This window comes from Vicugna pacos, chromosome 3 (genome assembly GCF_048564905.1).
Source record: "Vicugna pacos chromosome 3, VicPac4, whole genome shotgun sequence".
NCBI lineage: Eukaryota > Metazoa > Chordata > Mammalia > Artiodactyla > Camelidae > Vicugna > Vicugna pacos.
In genome coordinates, this window is record NC_132989.1 from 24394107 (window position 1) to 24411448 (window position 17342).

General features: G+C 35.4%; 1 protein-coding gene across 21 annotated transcripts in view; it reads left to right on the forward strand.

Annotated features, from left to right (window-relative positions):
• The window catches only part of FAM13B (family with sequence similarity 13 member B), a 102261-nt gene that overhangs the window by 39854 nt on the left and 45065 nt on the right, over positions 1-17342 (forward strand). For all 21 annotated transcript variants that reach the window (XR_012067932.1, XM_072956966.1, XM_072956965.1 and 18 more), the window contains one exon: positions 1901-2061. Coding sequence is in view for 20 of the 21 variants with exons in the window: in XM_072956966.1 (XP_072813067.1) it covers positions 1901-2061 (161 nt within the window). In the remaining variant the exon portion in view is untranslated. The remainder of the gene's footprint in view (positions 1-1900; positions 2062-17342) is intronic.

Below are 17342 nucleotides of genomic sequence, written 5' to 3' on the forward strand. Positions count from 1 at the left end.
TTAAAGTAGTACATCTGTAGCGAAAATTTGTGGACTGAATAAAAATCATCTGTTCTCAGTTCAAATATCTATTCTTAGTTTAAATAACCATCTTAAATTTTTTTTTAATAATTCTGTTCTTGTGCCCAAGCCTTAAACACCCACAGAAATCCCTGTTTTATACTTCTGAAAACAGTATTTTCTTGCTAGTTTTTTTCTTGCTTGGATTAACAGGTATATCTTGATTAAATACATTCTTGATTTTCACTAATTTGTTAAATACACAGATAGAGAAAGAGGATAATTTTCCATTTGGTCCACTTTAAAAACTCACCAATTATTTGAAATTTTCACCTTTCTATATAAATCTCACCTCTCAGTTAGTAACCCTTTAAGCCAATGACTTTCAGTCTTTTTATCACTGTATATATCTGTTAGGAGATAGATGAGGGATGGAATTTACAAGCAAAACAAATTCAGCAGAATCTGTTGCATGTGCTTTATGTATAAAGTAAATGGTTCACAAATTGAGGTCAAATTAACTATTGTAAATATGAATTTTTAGTGACTTACTTAGTGATTGAGAGCTCCTGCTTTAGGCAGTTTGGATGGCAGTCTCTTCATTTCTAATAAAAAGTGATGTTCCATGTAGAAACTAGGATTAATGCTATATGAAATAAGGTCATTCCAGTTATAATGATAACTATTATTTATTGCTTATTATATATAAACACTGCTGAAGAGTTTTCATATATTATTTAATACTTTCAACTAGCCCTGCGTGGTAAGTAGTATAACATCTCCATTCTATACATAGGCCTGGAGAAGTAAGTTGTCAAAGATAGGTAAGGGCACAGTAGGGATGTGAACATAGGTCTTCCTGCCTCCAAATCCTGGCTTCTAAGTACTTACTGTATTATACTTGAAAACAGGTAACCTGTACTCATTGATTAGAGTGTGGTAGAATATCATAGTGTATATACCTTTCTTCTGGTTGAAGTTTTCATTTCTGAGAGTACTCTTGCAATTCTGTTTGCCTGATGTCAGGAAAAACATCCCTGTTACATATAGCAGTCAGTTTATTCTCGGCATTGCCAGTGCATTTGGCTAGAATGGACAAAAGTATAGGTTTACTACTTAGTGTTTTTAATGACTAATATTAATTTATAAAAGATGTTAAGACCATTTATGACTGGTTTCTTCATTGGGATAGTGTAACATATTTCTCACTTGAAAATATTTGGTTGGTTTTCCTTCTCACATATTTCAGGGTCCTTTTAGTAGAGAGATTATTTGCTTATGTAACCAGTTTGATAACAGAAAATGTTTTTTAGCCTCTGCCAGAAAGAGAATTATAACCTTGAGTTGTGCTTAATGGTCAGAACAGTGAGCTCTTCCTTATTGTAAGGTCCAGTCTCTTCATGAAATATTCAGTCTAAATCATTTAGAAGTTAGTCATCATTTTCTAAAACAGAATTAAGACCTTACAGCAAAATTTTTATGCCCTCCTTTTTTCCACACTTACTCTGTATTGAAGTCGCTTGTTCAGTGCACTTGGAAATTGGAGAGATCAATTGAAGTCTTCTTGTAGCTATTAGATTTATAAATCTGGTTAGGAAATGAAGCTTTCTTAACATTAATTAACTACACTGTGTAGGCTTTTTCATAGTTTGGAGTCTTACTCATTCCTGGTGATGAACTAATGAAATAATTATTTCCTGCTTTAAAATGTTATGTTTGGTTTGCAGGTTTTTTCTAATATGGAAAATTTGGCAGCTATTTACTTTGTAAGAGAAATTGGTCCTAGGAAATGAAGTGAAACATAAGTTGTATTTAAAATTTTCTTAGAATTAGTATGTCTTAGATAATGTCAATTAACAGTTTCATTAAACTTTAATTCTGTTTCCTTTTATTTATATAGGTTAATGAACTTTCTGAGGAAGAAGAGGAAGATGAAAAGCTAGAACGTATAGAAGAACTTCCAGAAGAGGGTGCAGAAAAATCATCTGACATGCCAGAGGTGGTACAATTAAGGATGACTGAAAACATCCTGGAACCAAATAGTGTTACAGCATCAACAAGGTACTATTTCAGTTGAAAGGACTTTAGTTTTTGAGCATTTCATTCTAAATGTAAATTCACTCAAGCACTAACTCACACAGATTGTAATGGTATATGAAAGATTAGTTTGTATATGAAAAAGAAAAAGAAAATTTTAAAGAAACACTCTTGCTAAGGAGTTTTCAGTTATGAGCATTTATTCCTGTCTTTAAAAATACCACCTCTTACATATATTTATTCTTCAAGTTTATTTTTTGTTCCATTATTAGTGTACTAGTTGGGTTAGTTAAAATTTGAGAACCTTTTGAAGTAGAGTTGCTTGAGAAAGAGTGGTTTAATTGACTGTATTTTCCAGCTTCTACACTGGAACTAGATTGAACTAGGCTATAACGAGAGGACTTGTGATCCTTTAAGATGGTGCTGTCTACTTTTGTTCATGTATAAAGTGATATTATGTATTAGGCATACTGGGTGAACTTGGTGTATGTGGTAGGCTGGAGGCATTATCCTAGCACATAGCTGGAACCATTGGACACACTGTTAAGGAAGCTTTAGAGAATTCAAGAACTCCCTATACATAGTTCTAGGTGCTCTAGGTTTGCTGAATTCTGTGCTGCTTCTCTGTAAAGCTCCATGATTTACTAACTCTTTCTAATTAGGGGGACAGTTATTTGTTAAGGCCACTAATATTTTCCATTAAATTTGTGTTCAATAGAAAGGTGGTTAAAAAAGCAGAGGAAGTAATTAAAGAGTAAGACAGCAAAATGTCATTTAAATATAACTAGTTATTTGGGAAGGGTATTGTTCAGTGGTAAGGTGTATACTTAGCATGCACAAGGTCCTGGGTTCAATCCCCAATACCTCCATTAAAAATAATAAATAAGTAAATAGATAAACGAACAAACCTAATACCCTTCCCCCACCCCCCAAATCTTAAAAAATAAATCTAGTAATTTAAGGGAGGAACTATTCAATGTCATTTAGGAAAATTACAAAGTAATTGAAAATGTATACTTCTAAATACAACTGTTACATTTTTCTGTGAGCCTCTAGATTTTTATATTGTGTAGTTTCTTCAAACATGATTATAATTATGGTATGTTAACATGTCACTCTTCTGCCCCAATTTAACTTTTTAGTTTTTAAAAATTTTATAATTTATTTTTAATTCTTATTTTTTATTGAAATGTCGATTTACAATGTTAATTTCAGGTGTACAGCAAAGCTATTCAGTTTTACATATACATATATATGTATACATACATATATTTTCAGATTCTTTTCCATTGGAGTTCATTATAAGAAATTGAAGGTAGTTCCCTATCTTTATCTTATACAATAGGTCCTTGTTGTTTATCTATTTTATATGTGGTGATGTATATCTGTTAACCCCAAACTCCTAATCTATCCCTCCCCCAACCTTTCCCCGCTGGTAACCACAGTTTGTTTTCTTTACGAGTCTATTTCTGGTTTGTAAATAAAATTTGTATCTTTTTTCTTTAGATTCCATATATAAGCAACATCATATGATATTTGTTTTTCTCTGTCTGACTTAACTTCACTTAATTTGATAACCTCTATTGCTGAAAATGGCATTATTTCATTCTTTTTTATGGATAAGTAGTATTCCATTGTAGCTATATACCACATCTTTTTTTATCTGTTCATCTGCCGAAGGGCATTTAGGTTGTTTCCATGTCTTGGCTATTGTAAATAGTGCTGCTGTGAACATTGGGGTGCATGTGTCTTTTTGAATTATAGTTTTCTCTGCATATATGCCCAGGAATGGGATCTCTGGATCATATGGTAAGTCTATTTTTAGTTTTTGAAGGAATCTTCATAGTGTCCTCCATAGTGGCCATACCAATTTACATTCCCACCAACAATGTAGGAGGATTCCTATTTCTCCACACCCTCTCCAGCATTTATTATTCACAGACTTTTCAATGATGGCCATTCTCACTGGTGTGAGGGGACACCTCACTATAGTTTTGATTTGCATTTCTCTAACAATTAGCAATATTAAACATCATTTCATGTGCATTTTGGCCATCAGGATGTCTTCTTTGGAGAGATACCTATTTAGGTCTTCTGCCCATTTTTTGGTTGGGTTGTTTGTTTTTTGATATTAAGCTATATGAGCTGTTTGCATATTTTGGATATCAGTCTTTTGTTGGTCGAATCATTTGCAAATATTTCTTCCATTCTATAGGTTGTGATTTCATTTTGTTTATGGTGTCTTTAGCTGTGCAAGAACTTTTAAGTTTAGTTAGATCCCATCTGTTTATTTTTGCTGTTATATCCATTACTCTAGGAGCTCATCTGAAAAAAAATTGCTGTGATTTATGCCAAAGAGTGTTTTATTTGTTTTCCTCTAGGAGTTTTATAGTACGTGGTCTTAATTTATGTCTTTAATCCACTTTGCGTTTATTTTTTTTTAATTTTTAAAACACTTTATCTTCTGTAAAATTTCTTTCATTTATTCTGAGAAGGAGTTAATTAAATTCATTTCTTTCTTTCCTTTTGAGTGGAGGTAATGGGGATTGAACTCAGGACCTTGTGCATGCTGAGCATGTGCTCTTCCAATGAGCTATACCTTTCCCCCCCATTTGGAGTTTATTTTTGTATATGGTATTAGAGAATGTTCTAACTTAATTCTTTTACATGTTAGCTGTCTGGTTTTCTCAGGACCACTTATTGAAGAGACTGTCTTTTCTCCATTGTATGTTCTTGCCTCCTTTGTCATAGATTAATTGAGCATAAGTGTGTGGGTTTATTTCTGGACTTTCTTTCGTGTTCCATTGATATATATGTCTGTTTCTGTGCCAGTACTGTATTGTTTGATTACTGTAGCTTTGTAGTATAACCTGAAGCCAGGGAGCGTGATTCCTCCAGCTCTGTTCTTCTTTCTCAAGATTGTTTGGCTATTCGGTGTCTTTTGTGTTTCCATACAAATTTTAACATTTTTTTTTCCAGTTCTGTGAAAAATATCATTGGTAGTTTGATAGGGATTACACTGAATCTGTAGATTGCCTTGGGTAGTATGGCCATTTTAACGATTGATTCTTCCGATCCAAGAACACGGTATATCTTTCCATCTGTTTGCATCATTTTCATTTCTTTCATCGGTGTCTTATAGTTTTCAGGGTACAGGTCCTTTGCCTCCTTAGGTAGGTTTATTCCTAGGTATTTCATTCTTTCTGATGCAATAGTAAATGGGATTGTTTGCTTAAGTTTTTTTTTTTTTTTGCTATTTCGTTGTTATAGCAACTCCTTTCTTTTTTTTTCTGATGTTTTATTAATTTTTTAAATTTTTTGAGTGACAGTCATTTTACAATGTGTCAAATTCTAGTGTAGAGCACAATTTTTCAGTTATACATGAACATATATATATATATATATATTCATTGTCACATTTTTTTTTTCGCTATGAGCTACCTACCACAAGATCTTGTATATATTTCCCTGTGCTATACAGTATAATCTTGTTTATTTATTCTGCATTTTAAAATCCCAGTCTGTCCCTTCCCACCCCCGGCCCCCTTCGCAACCGCAAGTTTGTATTTTATGTCTGAATCTGTTTCTGTTTTGTATTTATTTTATTTTACTTTTTTAGATTCCTCATATGAGCGATCTCTTATGGTATTTTTCTTTCTCTTTCTGGCTTACTTCAGTTAGAATGACATTCTCCTGGAACATCCATGTTGCTGCAAATGGCATTGTTGTCAGTTTTATGGCTGAACAGTATTCCATTGTATAAATATACCACAGCTTCTTTATCCAGTCATCTGTTGATGGACATTTAGGCTGTTTCCATGTCTTGGCTATTGTAAATAGTGCTGCTATGAACATTGGGGTGCAGGTGTCATTTTGAAGTAGGGTTCCTTCTGGGTGTATGCCCAGGAGCAAGATTCCTGGGTCATATGGTAAGTCTATTCCTAATCTTTTGAGGAATCTCTGTACTGTTTTCCACAATGACTTTCCTTGCTTCCCTCTCCCACTGTTAATGATTTAGATGTCTTCTTTTACAATTTTGTGTTTATTCTTTTTATGATTCATGGCAGTTATCTCCTTTCCAGTTATGAATTTCTCATTTTTGTAGCATCCTGCTTCTTTTCTATTTAGAGTAGACCTGTCATTATTTCTTTTAGCATGGGTTTAGTGTTGCTAAACTCTTTCAGTTTTTGCTTGTCTGTGAAGTTCTTTATCTCTCCTTCTATTCTAAAGGATAGCCTTGCTGGATAGAGTATCCTAGGCTGCATCTTTTTTTCATTCAGGACTTTGACTGTATCTTGCCACTCTCTTCTGGCCTGTAGTATTTGTGTAGAGAAATCAGCTGAGAGCCTTATGGGTGTTCCCTTCTAACTCACTCTTTGTATTTTTCTTGCTGCCTTTAGGATCATTTCATTATCCTTGACTCCTTGACTCTGGCCATCTTGATTATGATATGTCTTGGCATGAGTCTGTTTGGGTTCTTCCTGTTTGGGACCCTCTGAGCCTCCTGTACTTGGATATCTGACTCACTTAGGTTTGGGAAGTTTTCAGTCATGATTTCTTCAAATACCTTTTCAATCCCCTTTGTTCTTTCTTCCTCTTCTGGAACCCCTATTATGTGTAGATTGGCACGCTTTATATTATCCCATAGGTCCCTTATATTGTTTTCATTGTTTTTTATTTGTTTTTCTCTCAGCTGTTCTGATTGGGTGCTTTCTGTTGTCCTGTCTTCTAGGTCATTTATTCGTTCCTCTGCATTATCTAGCCTGCTTTATACAGCCTTTAGGTCAGCTCTCATCTCAGCAAATGAGTTTACCAATTCTACTTGGTTCTTCTTTATAGCTTCTATTTCATTTTGGACATATTTTATATCTCTAAACATTATTTCTTTTAGTTCCTTCAGTACTTCGATCACTCCTTTTTTGAAATCTTGATCTAGTAGGCCATCAATGTTTATTTCCTTGATCGTGCTTTAAGGGGATTTCTCTTGATCTTTTAATTGGGAGTGGTTCCTCTGCTTCATATTGCTCTTATGTCTCTGGCTCTGTGGCTTAAGGAGTATCAGTTATCTAGTTCTCCTGGAGACGGTGTGCTCTTAATGATTTTATTGGAGGTCTTTGTGTCTTCGCCCTGTTTTGCAAGCTCAGCTTGCTGTTTCCAGAGGCCTTCTGTTGGCACCCTTGTCTGTGCTGCTCCCAGTGGCTGTTGGCCAGCAGATCGCGCCCCTCTCCCAGCACTGGGTCACGTGCTGAGTTCTTACCCAGTGGGCAGGCAGGTCACTCCCCCTCCCGATGCTGCAGTCAGATGATGCGCTCTGGTGAGGCAGGTGGGCGGGTCATGCTCCCTCCCAGCACCTTGGTCAGGTGCTGCATTCCTGCCAGGAAGGCTAGTGGCCGCTTGCCCTCTTCTGGAGCTGGTTACTCCACTGCTCTGTGCAGCTGCCCGCTCCGCCTCGGGTTGGCGCTCTGAAGGCGAGCTCAGGGATGACCGCGGAACGGCCCCACCCCGCTCCGTGCCAAATCTCAGCTCCTTGTTTGTCTTGGTGGTGCAAGTTCTCTGAGGTGCCAGGGCAGAAAGATCCTATTTTCCTTGGGCTGTAAACAAGTCTCAGTTCTGCCTAGGAGGTTGCGGAGCCGCAGGGTGCAGATTCAGGTCTCGGCCCCGCCCCTGCCGGGGTGCTGCACACAGGAGGAGATGGCACATGTGGTTACTGGCGCCCCACCTCTGTTCTTGTGAGAAGTGCCAGTAATGGCGGCGCAGGTCTGAGGAGACAAAGGCTACGGCACCCCTCCCCCCATGGCACACCAGCCATGTTGCTTTGCTTTTTTTCGCAACTTATGGGGGACCGAGGTCGTTCTGCTCTGTATCCCCTCCCAGTGACGGCATGCAGCACCCTGCAGTCCCTCAGGGCTGCCTCAGTGCAGCTGCCCCAGTCCTCCGCCCGACCCTGGCGGCCTGTCCCGGCTTCAGCTGCCGGCTCGCATCCCAGGCTGGGTGTCACAGGGACCCTTTGTGCCCGTTTAACTCAGTTCTATTGGTCAAGGGGTGCTCGGGGCAGATCTGAGCCTTGGAGGCTCCCCCTCCATCCCACTGGCCTCTCTGTTGGAGAGGGGAGACCCAGCAAACGAGCGCCAGTCCTCCTTTGCCGCTCCTTCCCCGTGGGATCGTCCCGCACTGTTTTGCTTTTTCTTCTTTCTTTTTTCCTTTTCTCCTACCAGGTTTTTGGCGTCTTTGTCTTTCAAAGAGGGCGATGTTCTGTCGGAGTTCGGCAGGTGCTCTGGTTGGCTGAGTAGGTCCGTAGATGTGAGTTTTGGTGTATTTGTGGGAGAGGGTGAGCTATAAGTGTCCTTCTATTCTACCATCTTGCTTCTCTCCTGCAACTCATTTCTGTATATTAATTTTGTATCCTGCAACTTTACTGAATTAGTTGATGAGCTCTAGTTTTCTGCTAGCGTCTTTGGGATTTTCTATGTATAGTATCATGTCATCTGCAAACAGTGACAATTTTACTTCTTCTTTTCCAATTTGGATGCCTTTTATTTGTTTTTCTTCTCTGATTGCTATGGCTAGAACTTCTAAAACTATGTTGAATAAAAGTGGTGAAAATGGGCATCCCTGTCTTGTTCCTGATCTTAGAAGAAATGTTTTCAGCTGTTCACCATTAAGTATGATGTTAGCTGTGGGTTTTTCATATATGGCCTCCATTACATTATGTTCCCTCTGTGCCCACTTTCTGCAGAGGTTTTATCATAAATGGATGTTGAATTTTATCAAAAGCATTTTCTGCATCTCTAGAGATGATCATTTGGTTTTTATTATTCAATTTGTTAACGTGATACATCATATTGATTTACGGATATTGAAAAATCTTTGCATCCCTGGGATAAATCCCACTTGATCATGCTGTATGATCCCTTTAATGCATTGTTGGACTGATTTAACTTTTTGTTGGTGCTTTGCTTTTTTTTTTTTTTTTTGGCTTTTCTTTTTTTTTTTAACATTTTTTATTGATTTATAATCATTTTACAATGTTGTGTCAAATTCCAGTGTTCAGCACAATTTTTCAGTCATTCGTGGACATATACACACTCATTGTCACATTTTTTTCTCTGTGTTTTATCATAACATTTTGTGTATATTTCCCTGTGCTATACAGTGTAATCTTGTTTATCTATTCTACAATTTTGAAATCCCAGTCTATCCCTTCCCACCCTCTACCCTCCTGGTAACCACAAGTCTGTATTCTTTGTCCATGAGTCTATTTCTGTCGTGTATTTACGCTTTGTTTTTGTTTGTTTGTTTGTTTTTTAGATTCCACATATGAGCGATCTCATATGGTATTTTTCTTTCTCTTTCTGGCTTACTTCACTTAGAATGACATTCTCCAGGAGCATCCATGTTGCTGCAAATGGCATTATGTTGTCGGTTTTTATGGCTGAGTAGTATTCCATTGTATAAATATACCACCTCTTCTTTATCCAGTCACCTGTTGATGGCCATTTAGGCTGTTTCCATGTTTTGGCTATTGTAAATAGTGCTGCTATGAACATTGGGGTGCAGGTGTCATCCTGAAGTAGATTTCCTTCTGGATACAAGCCCAGGAGTGGGATTCCTGGGTCATATGGTAAGTCTATTCCTAGTCTTTTGAGGAATCTCCACACTGTTTTCCATAGTGGCTGCACCAAACTGCATTCCCACCAGCAGTGTAGGAGGGTTCCCCTTTCTCCACAGCCTCTCCAGCATTTGTCATTTTTGGATTTTTGAATGACGGCCATTCTGACTGGTGTGAGGTGATAACCTCATTGTAGGTTTAATATGCATTTCTCGGATAATTAGTGATATTGAACATTTTTTCATGTGCTTTTTGATCATTTGTATGTCTTCCTTGGAGAATTGCTTGTTTAGGTCTTCTGCCCATTTTTGGATTGGTTTGTTTATTTTTTTCTTATTGAGTCGTATGAGCTGCTTATATATTTTGGAGATCAAGCCTTTGTCGGTTTCACTTGCAAAAATTTTCTCCCATTCCCTAGGTTTTCTTCTTGTTTTATTTCTGGTTTCCTTTGCTCTGCAGAAGCTTGTAAGTTTCATTAGGTCCCATTTGTTTATTCTTGCTTTTATTTCTTCTAGGAGAAAATTTTTGAAATGTATGTCAGATAATATTTTGCCTGTGTTTTCCTCTAGGAGGTTTATTGTATCTTGTCTTATGTTTAAGTCTTTAATCCATTTTGAGTTGATTTTTGTATATGGTGTAAGGGTGTGTTCTAGCTTCATTGTTTTACATGCTGCTGTCCAGTTTTCCCAACACCATTTGCTGAAGAGACTGTCTTTATTCCATTGTATATTCTTGCCTCCTTTGTCGAAGATTAGTTGACCAAAGGTTTGTGGGTTCATTTCTGGGCTCTCTATTCTGTTCCATTGGTCTATATGTCTGTTTTGGTACCAATACCATGCTGTCTTGATGACTGTAGCTCTATAGTATTGTCTGAAGTCTGGGAGAGTTATTCCTCCAGCCTCTTTCTTTCTCTTCAGTAATGCTTTAGCAATTCTAGGTCTTTGATGGTTCCATATAAATTTTATTATGATTTGTTCTAGTTCTGTGAAATATGTCCTGGGTAATTGGATAGGGATTGCATTAAATCTGTAGATTGCCTTGGGCAGTGTGACCATTTTAACAATATTGATTCTTCCAATCCAAGAGCATGGAATATCTTTCCATTTTTTAAAGTCTTCTTTAATTTCCTTCATCATTGGTTTATAGTTTTCTGTGTATAATTCTTTCACCTCCTTGGTTAGATTTATTCCCAGATATTTTATTACTTTGGGTGCTATTTTAAAGGGGATTGTTTCTTTGCTTTCTTTTTCTGTTGATTTATCATTAGTGTAAAGAAATGCAACTGATTTTTGAACATTAATTTTGTAACCTGCTACCTTGCTGAATTCTTCAATCAGCTCTAGTAGCTTTTGTGTGGACCTTTTAGGGTTTTCTATATATAGTAACATGTCGTCAGCATATAATGACACTTTTACCTCTTCTTTTCCAATTTGGATCCCTTTTATTTCTTTCTCTTGCCTGATTGCTGTGGCTAGGACTTCCAGGACTATGTTGAATAGGAGTGGTGATAGTGGGCATCCTTGTCTTGTCCCAGATTTTAGTGGGAAGCTTTTGAGTTTTTCACCGTTGAGAACTATGCTGGCTGTAGGTTTGTCATATATAGCTTTTATTATGTTGAGATATGTTCCCTCTATACCCACTTTGGCGAGAGTTTTTATCATAAATGGGTGTTGAATTTTATCAAATGCTTTTTCTGCATCGATTGAGATGATCATGTGGTTTTTGTCCTTTCTCTTGTTGATGTGATGTATTACATTGATTGATTTGCGTATGTTGAACCAGCCTTGTGTCCCTGGGATGAACCCCACTTGGTCATGTTGTATAATCTTTTTTATGTGTTGTTGGATTCTATTTGCTAAAATTTTGGTGAGGATTTTGGCGTCTATGTTCATCAGTGATATTGGCCTATAATTCTCTTTTTTTGTAGTGTCTTTGCCTGGTTTTGTTGGTGCTTTTCTATGTTTACATGGCATTCTAATTTACTTTTTGGTGGCTTTTAACTGTATTTTGAATATCTATTAAATCATTTATAAACTGTATGTTAAAGTGTTTAACTGTATTATATATTTACTGTCATTCTTTTTTCTGAACTTTTGAGTTATTCTAAGTAGCTTGTCATTACTATATTGCTTCTATACAACCTTCATTCGTATGCCCTTTTTTCCTTCTTTTGACTTATTTGTATAAATTTATTAGATTCAAAGAGTGAACTTTTCTATGGCTTTTGATAAATATTTCCAGACTATTTAAAAGTCTTGGCCCAGTTTGCATTGCCATTAGCAGTGTTTTCCTGAGGACCTGAAAACAGTGAATTTAAATGGGTGTTCTTTATTTTGTTAATTTAGAATTATGCTTTCCAATAAGGTAGCCACTAGGTACATGTGGTTATTTAAATTTAAACTTAAACCAACTAAAATTAAATAAAATCTAAAAATCACTCCCATAGGTGTACTAGCCACATTTCAAGTGCCCAGTAGTCACATGTGGTTACTGGCTACCTTATTGAACAATGCAGATGAGTAGTTCTGTCATTGCAAAAATTTCTGGATAGTACTGATTTAGAGAGGTAAATTCATTAGGTATTTTTTTTATTTACTTACCAGCAAGGTTTAATATCGTTTCAAATGCTTGCTATTAACAGTCGTTTTTAGATGGATTCATTGGAGATTTAGTAGTAGTCAGGATTCCTTAACTGCAAGGCATAGAAACATCTTGGCTAATGGAAAGAAAAAAGGTAATTTATTAGAAGATTAATAGATACGTTGCAGAGTTGAAAGGAAAAACAGAATAATATGGCAGATCTGGAGAATTTAGTAACGAAGTTTCATAGAAGAATCTCTTTAGCATGTGGCTATTGCTGTTAGAGTTCAACCTGTTTCCTTCCATCTGTTGTTCTGCTTAAGAGCAGGTTCCTGTGTGGTGGCAGGAGACAGGTTCTGGCCTAAAGTGGGTCATGTGTCCATTCATCTTCCAGAGTAGAGCTGCTTGTTGTAATTTATGCGTGTACCAAGAGCAGTGGTTGGAGGGAGGAGCTGGTTTGTCCCAGAAAAATAGGACTATTACCAAAAGAAAGGGGTAGGGAATATCATGTAGCAAAAATAGATATGTCTGTCACGGTGGTCTTCTTGATTTGGTATTGATATCTATAAATTTCAATTAATATTTATATGTTAATATTTTAGTTTTGGGTGATTGGTTGCATAATGGTAAAAAATACATTCTTTGATACCCGTCTTTGATGAAAGAGAAGTTAGGGGAGAAATATCCCTAGAAGGCACAGGGCCTCACATATTAGCAGCTCTTAATAAATTTATTTTAGGAAATTAGTGGATACTATATTGCATGAAACTAGAGATTGAAATTTTGGTGACTTAATGTTTTGTCTCTTTGAGTTTTTCTGTGAGGTAGCTGGCAAACACTTACTGGAGATATTAGGTTGCCTTTGCCTACTTTGTATATCTCATCAAAAGTAGCTGTAGGAAGTTATGTTAGAGACCTAAGGGAAGTAAACATTAAGTGACAGTTTAGCAGTTCTCAGATGTTTTAGTCTTAAGAATTATTGTTATGATAACAAATATTAGTTATGGTATAATATTTACATGTTATCATAGTGAAAGCACTTGTTGATTTAAACTGGCATTTCAGAAATATTCTGGTTTAGTAAGCAAACATCATCAGATGATTCTGTTTGGGTCATTTTATAGTTATGATGACTCTAGAGACCTTTGTTAATGTTGATTTTATACCTGTCCCCATTTACCATATTATATATTTTTTTTAATTGAAGTACAGTCAGTTACAATGTGTCAGTTTATGGTGTACAGCATAATGTCCCAGTCATGCATATACATACCAATTACAATATTATAAATTAAAACAGCATACTTAAATTATTGGAATTGAACTTTGTTGAGTTGTACTTTGGAAGACGCTTAGTTTTTGAAGCTAAACTGTAGCCACTTATGATCTAACAGCCTTTTTTAATCAATAAATGTCTCCTCCTGTATTAGTTTCAAGTCAGCAGTTCTCAAAACTTTTTGGTCTTTAGATTCCCTTACATTAAAAAAAAAAAAAAAGAAAAGATTCCCTTATACACTTAATTTGAGGACCTCAAAGAACTTTTGTTACTGTGGGTTATATCTATTTGGTATTTACTGGGAATTAAAAATGAGAAACTTATTTTTTTGAAGTAGTAATAAAATATTACCATTGTATGTTAATGTAAAATTTTTTATCAAAAGTTACTTTTCCAAAATCTCCGAAAAATTTTTGAGTGGCATTGTTTTATGTTTTTACACATCTCTTTAATGTCTGACTTAATACATGATAGCTAGATTCTTACATTTTCTTTGGCATTTAATTTGTTACCATATGTTATTTTGGTTGAAGTATACGAAGAAAATCTGGTGTTTTACAAGTATGCAGCTGGAAAAAAGAGGAGACTTTTTTTACCCTTTTCAGATAATTGCGGATATTTTTCTTTGACAATACACCAAAACTCCATAAGTGGTAGTTCTTTAAAGGTTATTTGTGATGTGTAACATGAAACCATATCTGAATTTTTGAAACTCTGATCCATTGGTCTGTCTTGTACTTGAGAATCTTTTAGCCATGTTTGATTTTGTAATATGATGTACTGGTCATTTGGAAAATACTGCTTCACTGAGTTATTTGGAGCTTCCAAATAATATGTTTTGTTATATAATATTAAAATGTATATTCTTTAATGTCACCTTTGATTGCATCAAAAATTTTTAAGTATTGAAATGCTATTGAGTTTATAGTGGAGGATAATTCTGATTTTCCAGAATTCTAATTTTTGCTTGAAAACTCAAATTTTATCAGTACTGTCACTTGTTTTTCTCGAAGTGACTGTCTTGCTCATTTTTGAGAAAATGCCAGATAGTCAAATTGGAATAATGATAGTTTGTCTGCCTATCTTTCAAGTAAAAAATGATGTTCCATGGTAAAATTTTAGCTCTCAAACAAGACAAGCATTGTACTAAGCTATGCAGCAGAGTTGCTTTATGTGTACTTCCCATTTTGTCATACCAAATGTTAAAAAGAAGTGTACTCAAAGGCGGAGATAAAATTAATAATGTGTATTGCTTCATCAAGGACTGGCTCCTTTTTGAAAAATCACAAGTGGGTAGTGATGAAGAATGCAATGGCCATGGTACAGTTTGGTACCACTTGCCTGGATTTATGCTAAAACACCAAGTAGTTTTTTTCTACCATTAGGCTTGTATCATTATGCAAATAACAGCACAGTGGAAAAAGGCAAATGTTATGAAAACAGTTCTGATCTTTTGGTTCACAGACGAAAAGAGAACCAGTGGATTAAAAATTTGTGTATGAGTTGTATTTATTGATTGGTGTATTTGTGCATCTGTTATTTCTCTACATTGTTTGCCATTATATTGTTAAGATTTCAGCTGAGTTCAGTGTGGGAAAAGTGTTGGGATTTATCGTGTGGACAGCATACGATGAACGAAAAGCAGAAGTTTTGGTTGCTTCTGAGGCTCAGTCTTACCTGTGAAGTTCATGGAAATTTTAACATTGTTTCTGATGTGCCTTGTATCAGTAGATGGAAAAATTATGGCTTTATATTCACAGGTTTATCTAGTATTTGGCTTTATTTAAATATACAGATGTTAGGAGAATCTTTACCTTTAAAAATTTAAAGAGAGATTGGAGATTTCTGAAAGAGTTCTTAACTTTATTTTCCCAGTGTTTCACAATCTTTTTCCTAGGCTGTATTGGAAAGGTTTATTTTGGCTTAGGGTTAGGTAATTTTTAATTTATATTCATGTGTGCACATCAAAAAACAGCTAATTGGCATTATTATAAAGTTCACTTAAAGCTGTGCTTTTAATGACTTGATAAAACTTGGACTTTAGAAAGAATGAAAAATTCGATACTCTATGTACTGTTGATGATAGAGCTTCATTTTTGTTAGTTCATTAGTTTCTGATGGTTTGATTTCAGGTGTACTGTGGGAAAGGTGGTGCAGTGATTGAGGAACAGTTTAGGGTTTTGAGATTCGTTTCCGCTTCGTTTGGATATCTTGCTATTGAAGAAATGTACCTTCAGCTGACTGTCAGAAGTGTGAGAAATGTAGTAGTAACCTTTTCCTTTAAGCCATTTAATCAAGTAGTTTGCAAAATATCTCAGTTGACATGCTTTATCAATTCACCACATTTTCATTAGCTAGATTCCACTTAAGAGTGTAAAGAAGAGGAAAAAGTACTTTGGTCGGAGTTTCAGAAATGTTGGGTGGGAAAAAGTAGAATTTATACTTCTGATAATAAGATAATTTTATTAAAGTAAAACATTTTTTGAAGTACCAGAGCATAATAGATATTGACAGGTTCTCTTCCTCCTTCCTGTTGCCCTAAAAATAATGCATTTGAAATTTTAAAAATTTACAGTTGTTATAAGTTATTGATTTTCTAATAGTGAGGAATCTTCCAGTTTACTCTTGTCATAGGCATACAGTATTCACAAGTTAATGCAGAAAGTTAAGAACTAGGTTTTGCTTTTGACTGGAAAGGAATATGTGACTTTGTTTTTATTTTGTTTCATAGATACATTTTTTGAAACTGCAGTTTTTTAAATGGTCCTTTTGGTGGGATTCTGGCATATTATCTGGAAATCATCCTAATTTTAGAGTTGAAAAATTAACCATTAATGCTTTTCTGAAAATGTATAATGAGTGAACAGTAGTACTCTCTATTGTGCATATGTTTTAGCAATGTCATATTTGTAGTAATTCTTGATATAGTAGTGTGATTAATGAAAACTAACATTGGTTTTTCTACTTTACATTAGGTTAGGCTTAAATATTTTTATAGGAGTTCTAGCCAAATTCAAAATTTTGTCTCCCTTTTCCTGCCTCCCACAAAGTTGCACAATACTTGGGAAGAAATTTGGGACTGTTGATTGGGTCCCTCCTTGTCAGTAGTGACTTCATGTTGCAGCCTGCTTCCTTTTAGACTGCAGCTCTGATGGCTCAGCAGTTTTTATAATCTGATCAGCATCCTTTATGGTTTTTAAAGTTGCTTTACCTGATGTTTTTGTTGAGAGATGCCACAGTGTTCAGAATGGCTTGCAAGGCTCTGTTATACAGGTAAAGTGATCCTTATCAGATTTAATTGAAGCAGAGATTTTATTGAAGTGTTGTTTATAATATTAAATATTTGCAAGTGGGAAATTAAATTAATAGTAGTTCCTTATGATAATTCTATCTGGATTACAGAAAAATAGTAATTGGAATAAATGGTTACAAGATTGATTTTATGTTCTCAAGAAGATTATGTGATTTTAGGCAGATTTAAAATTAGAGTTAACAGCAGAAGGGGAAAAAGGTCAGAGAATGACAACAATCTTTAACATTACACTTGATTGAAGCCTAAAGTATGTGTGACCTTTGTGATTTATTGTTTGTTCTTTTAATCTGGTCTTCCTTATCTGGTGGTTTAGTGAAAAAAAAATTGGTATTTTTAGGTGGTCTTTATGGCATCTGTCTATATAGTACCTAAGTAATTCGACATTTAATTTGTCACCATTTATTTTTTTGTGTGTTTTTATTGATCAGAATTTACATTCTTATGATACATATGCTGTTTTGCTTCTGCTGCAAGTATATAACTATACTGGTAAATCATTTTTTGCAGCTATAGGTGTGTGTTAGCCC